Source organism: Ixodes scapularis, unplaced genomic scaffold, assembly GCF_016920785.2.
Source record: "Ixodes scapularis isolate PalLabHiFi unplaced genomic scaffold, ASM1692078v2 PGA_scaffold13__105_contigs__length_92229423, whole genome shotgun sequence".
Lineage (NCBI taxonomy): Eukaryota > Metazoa > Arthropoda > Arachnida > Ixodida > Ixodidae > Ixodes > Ixodes scapularis.
The window spans coordinates 52960614-52973143 of record NW_024609839.1 but is presented as its reverse complement, the minus strand read 5'-3'; the positions used below and the strand labels follow the sequence as shown (position 1 = coordinate 52973143).

At 49.0% G+C, this 12530-nt stretch overlaps 1 protein-coding gene across 2 annotated transcripts in view; it reads right to left on the bottom strand.

The window, feature by feature from the left end:
- Positions 1–851: 851 nt before the first annotated feature.
- Positions 852–12530, bottom strand: part of LOC8030759 (kynurenine formamidase) — a 57495-nt gene continuing 45816 nt past the window's right edge. For both annotated transcript variants that reach the window (XM_042289900.1, XM_029983853.3), the window contains exon 2: positions 852–2084. In XM_042289900.1, the coding sequence (XP_042145834.1) occupies positions 1192–2055 (864 nt within the window). In that variant the 5' untranslated portion in view covers positions 2056–2084 and the 3' untranslated portion in view covers positions 852–1191. The remainder of the gene's footprint in view (positions 2085–12530) is intronic.

The window sequence follows — 12530 nt, the reverse complement described above, 5'->3', positions numbered from 1 at the left end:
GCGGCTGTCCTGCACACAAATTTGAATACTGATGTCCAAGGGAGTAGTGACTTTGTGTCTTGCACATATTAGATGCGGAGCATCTCTTGCTCGGGTCTATGTCCCGCGGCGTCGTAGTCCGCACTCACACTACGCATGCGCAACTCTCCTCCTTAACTCTCTCCAACAGCTGCGCGTTACTCTCTCCGCTCTCTATCTCTACCAGCTGCGTGCACTTCGCGTGCGTTCGCTTCTACTCACACCGCGCGCGCATGCGCAACTCTCCTGCTCTAGTCTCCTCTCCTTCAAGCGTGAATATAAGCAGCGGTAGCGCGCTGCGCGCGTTCAGTTCACCCGCCGTTGACTCCACTTCACTCCGTTCTTCCGGTGAAGTGTGATGGAAGCAACAGTCCCGTCAGTTAGTGGGTTGGCGCAAGCAAGCGTCAGCACCACCCCACAAACTAACAGCAACGCTACGTCCACTGAAGACAAAGCTGCGCAGCGAAGGGCACGCGACGCTGAGCGCAAACGCTTGAAGCGAGCGGCAGACCCTGAACTACGGCAACGAGAAGCGGCGTCCATTCGTCAACGTCGAGCGGCGGATGCTGAACTACGACAACGTGAAGCAGCGGCGGTTCGAGAACGTCGAGCAGCAGAACCTGAGGTTCGGGGCCGTGAAGTTCAACGTAAACGTACGAAGCGAGCGGCGGAACTCGATCTTCGAGAACGGGAAGCCGCGTTGGTTCGTGAACGTCGAGCAGCAGAACCTGAGGTTCGGGACCGTGAAGTTCAACAACGCTACTAACATCGTTAATAACACCGTTAATAACGATCCGCGATGCTCCGCGTCACCCCATGGTTCCCCTCGGGAAGATGGTGTAATTTTTTTTTTATTAAAAGGATCAATGAGCGAAAACAAAATGTTCGAAATATTAAATTAAAATAAAACATTTATCTACTATTTTCATAACGAGGTGTAGATCGAAGGTTAGAAAAATTCTGCGTTTCCGAGTCTCCCCAAGAGTTTCTTTCTTTTTTAATATTTATCTACCGACAAAAACGCAAACACGCTGGAGATTAGAAGGTATTAAAAAGCTTTCAGCATTCGAAGCGATTACAGCACGAAGGTCAGTTTAGCGGCTTCGCTTCATTACACCTCTAGACGGATATGCATATATATTTAGGGCTTTTAACGGGAGCAAATCTAGAGGGTCAAGCCGTCCCAGTTTCTCTAAGAACATTCTTGATTATCTGGCCAGTCACCTCGTCTTCTTTATCCATGAGCCTCGGAAAAAAAGAAAAATGGTCCTCGTCATTGTAGACCACCAACTCGCACTTTATACCGCGATCCCGTAAAGCCTCCATGTACCGTTTAGTCTGTCGGTGGAACGGCGGCGGGTCATGCTCGGCAAGGACAAGTTGCACGAAAACGTCCCGAGGAAAGAGGTTCACGACTTCAAGAGGACTATTGATCTCCGCTTGGTCCACCGTGATGGCGGCATCCTTGGCGACCGATGTGCTGAGTAGCGGCTTTACGTCCAGGACGCTAGAAAACAGCACGGCACCCTTGATGCACGCGAGGTTCTCAGATCTCGATGTCCAAGACTGGGAAGATAGTACCATGGCGGCCAGGTGCGCTCCCGCCGAATGGCCGCTGATGATGATTCCGGCCGAGTTCTTCTGCTTTGACATCTTGATGACACAGGTCATGCAGAGTCTCGCAGATTCCACGATCTGGTCTAAGGTACTTTCAGGAGCGAGCGGATATCCAGCGACCACGACGGCCAAGCCGGATTCGACGAAAGGTTTGGCGACGAAGGCGTGCATGTCCTTGTCCCCTTCGATCCAGTAGCCGCCGTGGAAGAAGACGAGAATGGGGGCGTTTTCGGGGACTCGGCCGTAGCCGTACACATCCATCGTTTCGCGGGGATGCGGGCCGTACCTTAGGCCTAGTTCGCACGGGAGTTCTTGACGGGTGATGGTGCTGTTATCCATGGCTTTTTGGCAGTAGTCTAAGATGAGTTCATCGCCGCGGAGGCGGACACCCCAAACACTTGGCATGTACTCGGCGTCCATGGCCTCCTCCTGGCGGATGCGGCAGCGGACTGAAACAGAAAAGAATACGCACGTTACTATCTTTCTACTCGCCTGAAGGGCGTTATCTTATCTGAAGTCTAAGTGAAGTGCTTGCAAAAGTTCTTTGCTTGCTCTTTCCCTGCCAGCACTTCTATAAAGAGCACTATCTATCCTGTAGTTTTCCTCAGTTACTGATGTGCCGATAACCGATAATACCGATAAGCAAGAAAAACTGCAAAAAGACAATGTACGAACATTTATACGCCGTGGACAATTTATTACACGTTGTTTTATCGCACTGTTTAGGGTGGTCATTGGCCCATCCTCCTCCACTAAAACAGTGTAGCCAACCGGGTAAACTTCACCGCGTCAACCTCTCTTTCTGCCTGCTCTTCTCTTTGACATTTTCTTGCATATTCTAGGAGAAGAATGAATACTTCTAAAAACCGGAAGATGCGTTTCGATAGTGAAAAAAGAAATTAAAGAAGGGTGAAAAAGAAATAACAAAATCTTCATCAAATAGAAAATAACAGATAGCTTAAACAAAGCAAAGTGGAAACTGAGTGCGAAACTATGTCTGTGGAAACGACTTTCTCTGTTGTATAAATATTTACAAGTGAATGAGTTTAAACCCGCTAAGGAAGAAAGAAAGAGAAACCTACAGATGTGGTCGCAGTTTTCAAGCCCAACCGAAGCTGCGTTTTGTTTCAGCGGATTTGTTTGTACGTGGCTCTGCTTGCCCTGTCCCATTTTTACATCAAGCGTGTTAACATTCTTTTCTATAAGAATGTAGTTTCCCTAAAGCTGCGTAGACTTGCGGAGCCTTAGGGCTTTTTTTTTTTTTTTTTGGCTTTAAACATTTGGGAAAATTAAACTGTCATATAATTAAACAAGAATTAAGATTTTCCCGATAATTTTTGCGTTTTACAGTTTTGTGTGACACGTGTTATACGTAACGCTAAGCACATTTTTGCGTTAAAAAATCCAATGTTAACGGCACAACGATAAGAAACCAGTCTCCCTGTCCACGCAACGCTCCTCTACCTTTTAACACAAGAGTGTGGTATTTGGCTGGCACTTATCCGTTTCCGGTTCCGCATTACGGTAACAAAAGACCGTCACACGAGTACTTTTTCTTTTCTCTCTTCATGATTTCATCGCGGAAGTTACATTTCCAACGGCACCTCATCGTTACAGCTATATCGTTCACGAAATTGTCCTCTAGAAATCGCCCTCTCCTCTTGGCATCCTTAAAGGGACACTGACAGGGTATCTATGCTCGCCGAGGTTTTTAGTTGTACGTGACATATGAGAGCTCAACTACCCAGAACAGAATTTGCGGCTCGAAATTCGGTTTCTTTCCGCCCGAAAACCGCCGATCAAGAACTGGCCGGTTCGAGTCTCGCTCACTCTCTTTTCCGCGGTCACGGGCCGTTTTCTAAGGTATCGATGCGACCACCAAATTTAATCAAAGTCGTGGGTCACTGAAGGGACACACTCAGTATTAAAAATAGAAAAAAATATGAAACCCATTTTTTGTGGCTTCTAAAAACCTGCAAATACGTTGATTGAAAAAAAAGTTCCACAGACAACCGGAAGCATTCTGTGCGTGCGTTGTTTCGCGTATCGTGGGACTCGCGGGTACGGCGATGGCAGCGGACGACGGGCGTGGGACCTCTATTTCAGAACTGTCGTTCGCGGTACCGGCGAATTTTGTCCGCCTTTAAAAGAGAAATTTGGGACTGTTCAAAAGAATTGGTATTCGTGCCGTACGACACACCCGACCACCAAGCCGATTTGCACGAAGACGTCTCCGAGCCGTCACTCCCTTCTTGTGGCTGAAGACATCGCTCGCGCAAACGTCAAGCGCGACGTGTCTACTTCGAGTTGAATATGCACCCGTACGATTTCTTTACTAGGTGAGAATGTCGCCAATGTGTGGTGCATCCCGACTTCGACCCTGGAGTGCTTTTGCTAGAGAAAAATCGGCAGCAAACTTTCCAACTTACAGTTTATCGGCTGAATTGTTACTAAGGAAAGAGATCCCCCAGTATCGACATGCCCCAGTAGCTCAGGATTCCACTTCCGGCTGCCGAGCGCGACGGACGTGTTATCATGTGCTCCGTCGGAGCGGCAAAAACGGCCGTGTCAGGCCGTGGTACATCTGTTTCTGGAAACCCGGAGGAATACAAGATCATCCTGCCCACTCTGCCTACTGGATACGTTGCCACCAACTCTGTTATTCTTCACTGCGATGTGAAAGGCCGGCCATACCGGATCCAAGACTTTCGCGACGAACTGCGGCGGCTGGAGGTGCTGAAAGACCTGGCGTCGGCGGGGCCGCACCAAATGAATCACGTGTGGATGCTCCGACTGCACACGCTCCAAGCGAAGCAAAGGTTAGTGGATGCAAAAGAGTTGACCGTGAAAGGGGGGCGTTGCCTCGTGCTGGACCCCGCCAACGCGGCGGTCAAACTCAAGCTGCATTGGGTGCCTTACGACGTACCGAACTGCCAAGTAAAGAAAGAAATGGAGCGGTATGGCAAGGTGTCTGACATAACCAGAGACTTCTTCCGGGAGAAGGGTTTTGAGGCTGTCGAGTCGAACACCCGGTCTGTACGCCTGACCCTCAAGGAAGGCTACACCACCGACAGCCTCCCCCATGAAATCCGTCTGGAAGGATGCAAGGTCCTTGTTGTCGTACCAGGACGGGCCCCGCTGTGTCTTAGATGCAGGCGGAAGGGGCACATCCGACGAGACTGCCGCGTCCCGCGCTGTACAGACTGTCACCGGTACGGCCACGAGACGGACGACTGTGTTAAGACGTACGCTTCTATCGCCCGAGACCGCAAGTCGGAGGACAATTCCGACTACGTCATGGACGACGCTGAAGCCGAGGAAGCCGTAGGAGGGTCACCGCCCGCCGCCCTGACACGGACGGAACCAAGCGGAGTGTCGAAACCCAACGACGACGGGGACCCTGACGCAGCGACTCCATCACAGGATCCTGAGGCGACGGTGCAGGTGCAAGTCTTGACCGGTGAGGGAACGAAGGAGCAGCTCGACGGTCAGAAAGCGTATCGTGAACGTGCGGCAACGACGGTAGGCCATCCTGAACACGACGACAGCAACGGAGGTGCGGACGACAGCAAAGACGTCGACATGGACTCAAGTCTGACCGGGAAGCGACCGGCTGTTGCACCAGAACCAGCCAGCGGGACTGCTACTCATGGGACTGCACCCAAAAAGAGTCGTGCAGTGAAACCGCGTTTTTCGACGGAAGACCGTCGCAAAGAAGACTCGCTGTGAGTTTCCACAATCACCCCGGTGTTTTAAGTCTCCGGATACAGGATGAGGCTCAGTTGGGCAGCGTTCCTTTCTATTCGATTTAATTTCAATGCTCAACGACTCGAGCAGTTTTTTATTTAACGAGTCCGTACGATTCGCGACTTTAAACGTACGTGGCTTAAACGCACGGAAGAAACAATACCAGCTGCAGCGACTACTGGCTGAAGAGAAAATTGATTTTCTAGCGCTCCAGGAGACAAAAATGGCCTCCGACGACGAAATAGAACAAGCGCTGCGGCCTTTCTTGAGCCGTTACGAGGTGTGCGTCAGTCACTCGAATGGGATGTCGGCAGGCTGTTTTTTGTTTTTGGCAAAGTCAGTGCCACTGCGAGACTTGAATGTCGTCGTTGATGAGCTGGGGCGCTTTGTTTTGTGCGACTTCACTTTATTTAACCGTGACTGGCGAGTCATGTGCATCTATGCGCCCAACAGAGCGAACGAGAGAGTATTGTTCTCTCAGTTTCTAAGCTCGTACATGCAGTGCGACAGAATAGTGGTTCTTTTGGGAGACTTCAATTGCGTATGCAGCCAGGCTGATCGAAGTTCAGGCGTGTCGTACCGAGATAGCAGCGTAGAATTACTAACCGAAATGTTGCAAGAACACGATCTGGAAGACGTAGCGCGCTCGAGGGCCAATCGCGACACTCTCCGTTTTACTCATTTTCAAAGGTCATCTAACGCGCGTCTAGATCGAATCTACATGTCGGCCGAAGTAATCACCAATGTATCAGGCTACGTCGTGAAGCCCCTTTTTTTCACAGATCATTGCTTAGTCACTGTGACTCTGGGAAACAACAAGCAGCCTAAGAACAAATTTAGTTGGGGCTTGTGGAAAATGAACAACCGGTTGCTAGACGACGCTGTTTTTGTTGAGAGCGCAATAGAGACGCTAAAGAAAATTGCCTCCGGAAAAGAAACATCCTTCCTTGAAAAATGGGAATATTTTAAAGAAGAGGTCAAACAAACGGCAATTGAAAGGTCTTCCTACTTAAAGTACGTGTCAAAAAAGAAGGAGAAAGAATTGCAGAAGTATTGGCATGAACTTTTTGAAAAAGAAGATAAAAACCCGTGCACGAACGTGGCAGAAATAAAAAAAGTGAGAAGCCAGTTAGATAACTTACACCAAGAGCGTTATCGCGGTGCGATCGTGCGAGCTAGAGCAGATAAGTTTCTGTTGGGCGAGCAGCCCACTCGACGTGCCCTGGCCGAAGAAAGAAAGTACGCGCAAGATAAGGAAATCACGATGATTAGTCACAATGGTACTATAAGTGGTGACAAAACGTTTATAGAGAATGCCTTTCTTGAATATTATAAACAGCTATTTGGAGGCTGCCAGCAGCAGATTAACACGGATGAGATTGACAGCTTACTCCAAGGAACACCACAGCTTACAGATGATGAAAAAGAGTGGTTGGAGGAACCAATTACGCTCGGAGAAATAGAACGCGCAATAGATGGTTTGCCGGCGCATAAAACGCCCGGACCTGACGGCATAAGTGCCGAATTTTATCAAAAGTTCAAAGATTTAGTAGCCCCTTTTTTTCTGGAAGTCTTTCGCGAGGCGTATGAATTCAAAGCATTACCACCTTCCTTTCTGAAAACGTATACTGTGCTTATACCGAAAGGCACTGACGCGAATGCGGCAAGGCGCGTAAGTGAGTACCGACCGATCACTTTATGCAACGTCGATTATAAAATTTTTGCACGGGTTTTAACTAAGAGACTCCAGCAAGTCATATGTAATTTAGTAGGTGAACACCAAACATGTGGCATACGGGGAAGGTGTATCCAAACAAACATACATGTCGCACGAACAATTTTAGACACTGTTAGCAACGAAGGAGGCCAAGTGGCGATGCTGCAGATAGACTTACAGAAGGCCTTTGATCGTGTCCGACACGAGGTGCTCTGGAAAGTGCTAGAACGCGGTAATGTAGGGGCAGTTCTTTTGGAGGGAGCACGCATGTCGTACGCTGGGTGTGTTACACAATTAGTTATCAATAATTCTTTGACCCCTAAAATACCTGTATCTTCCTCCGTGAGACAGGGGTGTCCCATGTCACCGTTGTTGTTTGCGTTGTACTTAGAGCCCTTTTGTCTGAGTGTTATTCAAAGTGAAAAAGTGCACGGTTTTAGAATGGACTCAGTTGAGACAAAAGTGTTGTCTTACGCAGATGATATTGCCGTATTTTGTAGTGACAAAAGAAGCGTAGAGGAAGTTTTAAAACTGACACAGTCATTTTGCGCCTCTACGGGTGCCGTAGTGAACCTCGATAAGTGCTCCGGCGTTTGGCACGGTACTTGGGCTACAACACCAGCTTTGTACGAAGGTATTCGATGGCAGTGCACCCCGTGCAAGTATCTGGGAGTCCCACTACAGCACCTGAGGAAAACAAAGCCTTACTGGGAAAATGCCGTTGAGGACATAAAGAAACGCACCGCCTCATGGCGTAATCGTGACCTGTCTATTTTTACGCGAGCAACCGTGTGTAACATCTTCCTGACCGCGAAGATTTGGTATGTCCTACAGGTGCTATGCTGCCCCAGAATCTATATCCAGAAGATGCACCGCGTGTTCGCACTATTTATCTGGTTGTCATCAAGCGAACCGATGTGTCGGGACAATCTGTTTCGTCGTGTGTCCAAGGGAGGGGTTGGACTGTCGCATCTTTTTATTCGTCAAACTGTGTCGCGGTTTCTTTTTCTGCGTGATCAGCGACACCCCCTTTTACGAACGATGTTTCAGACAAGGCTCAGGGACGCCTTACCGTCCTTTTTTGTCGCGTCAGACTCGGGGCCCCCAGCCAAACCAGTTGGGTTTATAAAGGAAGTTATAGAAGCCTTTCATTTTTTGGACGTAAGATTTTCACGGGAATATTTATCAACAGTATCGCGCAAAAAGTTGACGCGCGACCTCCTCGAGTTGTTATTCCCTGCTCCGTTGTATAGACTTCCTTATGTTTCGTGTCCGGGACAAGATGTTCTTGCCCGGGTAAAGAAAATGTGCGTCCCGCCTAGTGTCAAAACCTTTTTCTTCCGCCTCCATAGTGAAACGTTGCCTGTGAAGGTATGGCTCGATAGACGAGGCATTTACGTCCCATGGAGTGTAAATTGTCTACTTTGCAAACAACCGGAGACGATTGAACATGCATTCTTGTACTGCTGGGATGCAGTGTTCTTCTGGGACGTTTTGCAGCGGACTTTGAAAAAGGATTTACAGGTCAATCCTTTTTCAATTCGCTTCCTCCCGGTGGAAAAGCATCAAAGCGTACCCTATGATATGTTTATGGTATTAGGATTGCATAGCCTTTGGAAGTCTCGCATGGCGGTGCGCCACGCAGAGCAGCACCCTAAGTCGGCCCGCCTGTTTTTTGTCGAACTTGTTGTCCAAGTGAAGAGCGTTGTTGAACGTTTTGAAACCCCGCCAGAGTGGTTTAACCTGTTAGAAGAACTAACAGGAATGAAAGAATTTTAATCCTACGGACGGCTCCAAGTCGGAGTACATGGGTTTTTAATGTGTGATGTGCGACTTGTGCGCAATAAAAAAAAAAAAAAAAAAAAAAAAAAAAAAAAAAAAAAAAAAAAAAGCCCCAGTAGCTCAGTGGGTAAGACGTCTGCTTCACACGCGGTAGGACCGGGTTCGATCCCCCGTGAAACTTTTTTTTATAATATTTTCTGATGTTTACATTTCTTTTTTTTTTTTTACAATTATTACTGAAGAAACAAAAAAAAAAAAAAAAGAAACAAATGTTGTGGACGACACGTCGCTGAATTAAATGGTATGGGATTTCCTTTTTGACACCTGCGAACTCAATGTAATCACTTTCCACAAAATGCAAGGAGCATATAAATCAGGTAGCGTCCGCTTTCCGAGGTGCCCGTAAATGGTCTACAGGAAATGCAGCCAGCCATTGGTCCCGATCCCGTTGATCTTTCGGAAACTCTGTCGCACAATGCCACTTCTGTTTCGGACGCAGGACATGTGAGCCAGCTCTTCACGCAACATCTTGGGTGTATTCTTTTCGAAGCCGATCAAAATTCACCACGGGCACTCACTACTCATCTCCAACTCCTCAATGTACAAAACAACTCATCTTGGAGTACAGAACAACGAGCGGAACATACATAACTGCAAAAGAATCCCACGGCGAACAGTTCCCGTACGCCGCATGTCGTCTGCTACAAGGAGAAAGACAAAAAAAAACAAAAAAAAAACACGGTCGGGTGTAGCCACGTGACTTCCGCCACTCCACTCTCTTCTCTCCACTTCTCCAACCTCCGTCGGGTTTCGGTTTCGGTTTCGAGCAGTTGCGTCTTTTGGCTTTATTAAAAAAATACGCTACTCTGTTGCAAAATATTAATTGGGTAGTCCTCCGACACCATAATAAAGCGCCTGGCAAAAAATGAAAAATATTTTTTGGGGGGTGTCAGTGTCCCTTTAAGCCGCGAATACATCACACCGTAGCCTCCTATAATACTGACAAAGCCTGGCAGATCACCACGAGAAGCGGCCCCGAAATTGGAAAGGTAGAGCGGCAGACAACGGATGAGAGGAGAGCCACGTGACGGGCGCCTTGCTGCGGCGAGACGCCGCAGCAAGATGTGGCATCAATAACTAAAAAAAAAAGAATAAATAAAGAGCACGAAACCGACTGCCGGGCTCTGTCCCATGAGTCTTTGTGACTGACTGACCCAATACAATGTATTGTAAGAAAAAAAAAAAGAATTGATAAAGACGTTAATTGTGTAGCATATATGTTTATGCAGCCGGAAGTTAGCCCAAATGGGCCTGTGGTGTCCCAGATGTATATGGGCAATCTAGCCAGTGCAGTACAACCGCTAGCCTGGGGTCTTTAACGTGCACCACGCAGTGGTGATACACGACCGCACGCCGATATACACCTTTGCAAGTGGGATCCCGGCTTAACCTCGAACCGCGCGCCAAGGTGAGGTGGACCTACTCTCCAGCCAAAACGTTCGCTGGTTGTCGTACAATGTTGCCAAGCGTCTCTCGCCGAAGCGTACACCACTGAGCGCAGAAAGAAATTTAAAAAAATAGTTATAAAACGTACACGTGTCGTCTTCGACAGCGAAATAGCAAGGACAATTAAATAAAATGCCTAAAGCGGTAACAAATCGAAAATTTTCAAAAAAATCTAAAGTCTCAAGGCGCTCTCTTCAGAATGCGTTAAAAGTCGCACGGCCTTTGCATCAACGGTGGCTGCGCTCGAGGCAGCTCTGGCTTCCACAACATGCAGGAACAGAGGCTGCAATCGTTATAAAGTCAGCTCCAACCCTTAAAGATGCCCCATCCTACAATATGTGACGCTACGATTCTGTGTGGATACCTCCTCCTGCGTTCCGAGACAGCAAGTGAGCCGCTAACGTAAGCCATCGACGATGCAGCAAACGGCACCATCTTGTCATCGCGCACCCTAATGACGTGCCCCTGGCGCACCCCAGCATGGCGGAAACGGTACGGGGCGCCAGCATCGCTCAAAATGGCAGCGCACAGGAGCCTTTCTTGCAAACGTGTATACGATGCTTATCCAGATCGAAACGGGCAGGGGTGGAAATTAAACCCTGGATACCTGGGTTCTACAGCGCGAGCTTTCGCTCCACGTGCCTCGAGCTGATGTGCGCTAACCCACTCGGCCACCGAAAAACACTCTTCTTATGGAGCGCTCTGAAAAGTCGGTGTGCATTCGCCTGGTCGATGCCAGGCGCTCCAAGTATAGACGCTTTGCAGCAGCTGTGCCTGGACGCCGCCATAACTGACCTTCAGTTTTTGTTTCCTCTTATTCCGTTTATTCCACTTCATCATTACCAGAGCAGGCCAGGTTATAGCCATATTAGATTCAACTGTGTCCTTTTCTAAAGCATCGGCTTTTGTGGAGGATCGTCAACTACCGTTTCAGGTGCTCGGCATCTCGGTAAGACAAGAGAAGGTCAGCAATGGCGGCTGTAATTTGGCGCGTGTGTAAAGCGTCTATATTCGCCTGGTTCTTTCGGAGCGCTCTTGAAGCTCCGACTCTCGCCGTCCTCCGAATCGGAGCGGTTTGAGGCGCTCTGACTTTGAAGTGGGAGCGCGCGAGAGATCTGGCTGCCGACCGGTCACGTGACTCCAGCCATTCCGCCGTTTTGCTTTTGTGTCGGAAGCGGACGGCGAGAACGCAACTACTCCGCAGAAAAAGGTCTGCGAAAAACAGCCGTCAGTATCGACGCCGTCACCGTTGTGTTGTACTGCCCAAATTGAGGTGACATGTTGTCGAAACGAAGACGTTTAATGTTAGGGGTGGCACCGTCAGTGCTGCTGGCGAAGCTAGCTGACAGCGACACCACCAGCAGCTCGGACGACGACGACGACGAGGGCCGTGTTTACGAATCGAAGTTTGCCGAGTTGTTTGACGCACCTTGTACGGTGCCCAAGGTCAAGGCCTATGTTTCTATAGTGCGAACCTACTCGCACAAAGCGGTAAGAACAAAAGTACGAGAGTTTTCAAGCTGTAATGTTGTCGTTTTTTATAGTTTCGCAGGAACTTCCACTTGGCACGGCTGGCTTGCGATGACCTTATCAGCGTCCGAGTTGACGGCTGCCATTTTTCAAGGATTGACGGATGGATGGATGACTGAATACTGCTGAACCCTTTGAATCCGAGAAGCAAAAGTTCCGCTAGAGGGCGGCTCGCGCCGTCCTCTAGTGGAGCAGGCCACCCTCTATCCGCTCGGCTTGCAGCTCCGAAAAGTTGAGGAGCGTTCGGCTGGGCGCGCCGATTCTCTCGCTCCGATGCGGAGGCGCTCCGAGATCTGGTAGCTCCGACTCGGATGATTGGAGCGCTCGAAAGTGACCAGCCGAATATACCATTAAACAAGCGTTAAGTTAGAAACATTCCAACCCGATATTGTTGCACCGCACCTTTGAACCAGGTTCTCCTACACTGTTGCTCTCGCCGGCTCAGGTTAAACGCGCACGTAAAGCAGCCAATGTTTCCGTTCGTCCGCCGCTGTTTCGTAAGCGCGGGAGCTCGGCCTTAGCGATTCTGTGGGGTTCCCCCTCGAGTCACTGTACCTTTCTTATTCGATAGACGGCGAGGAAAGACGGCCGATCATGAAACAGACCTTGAACC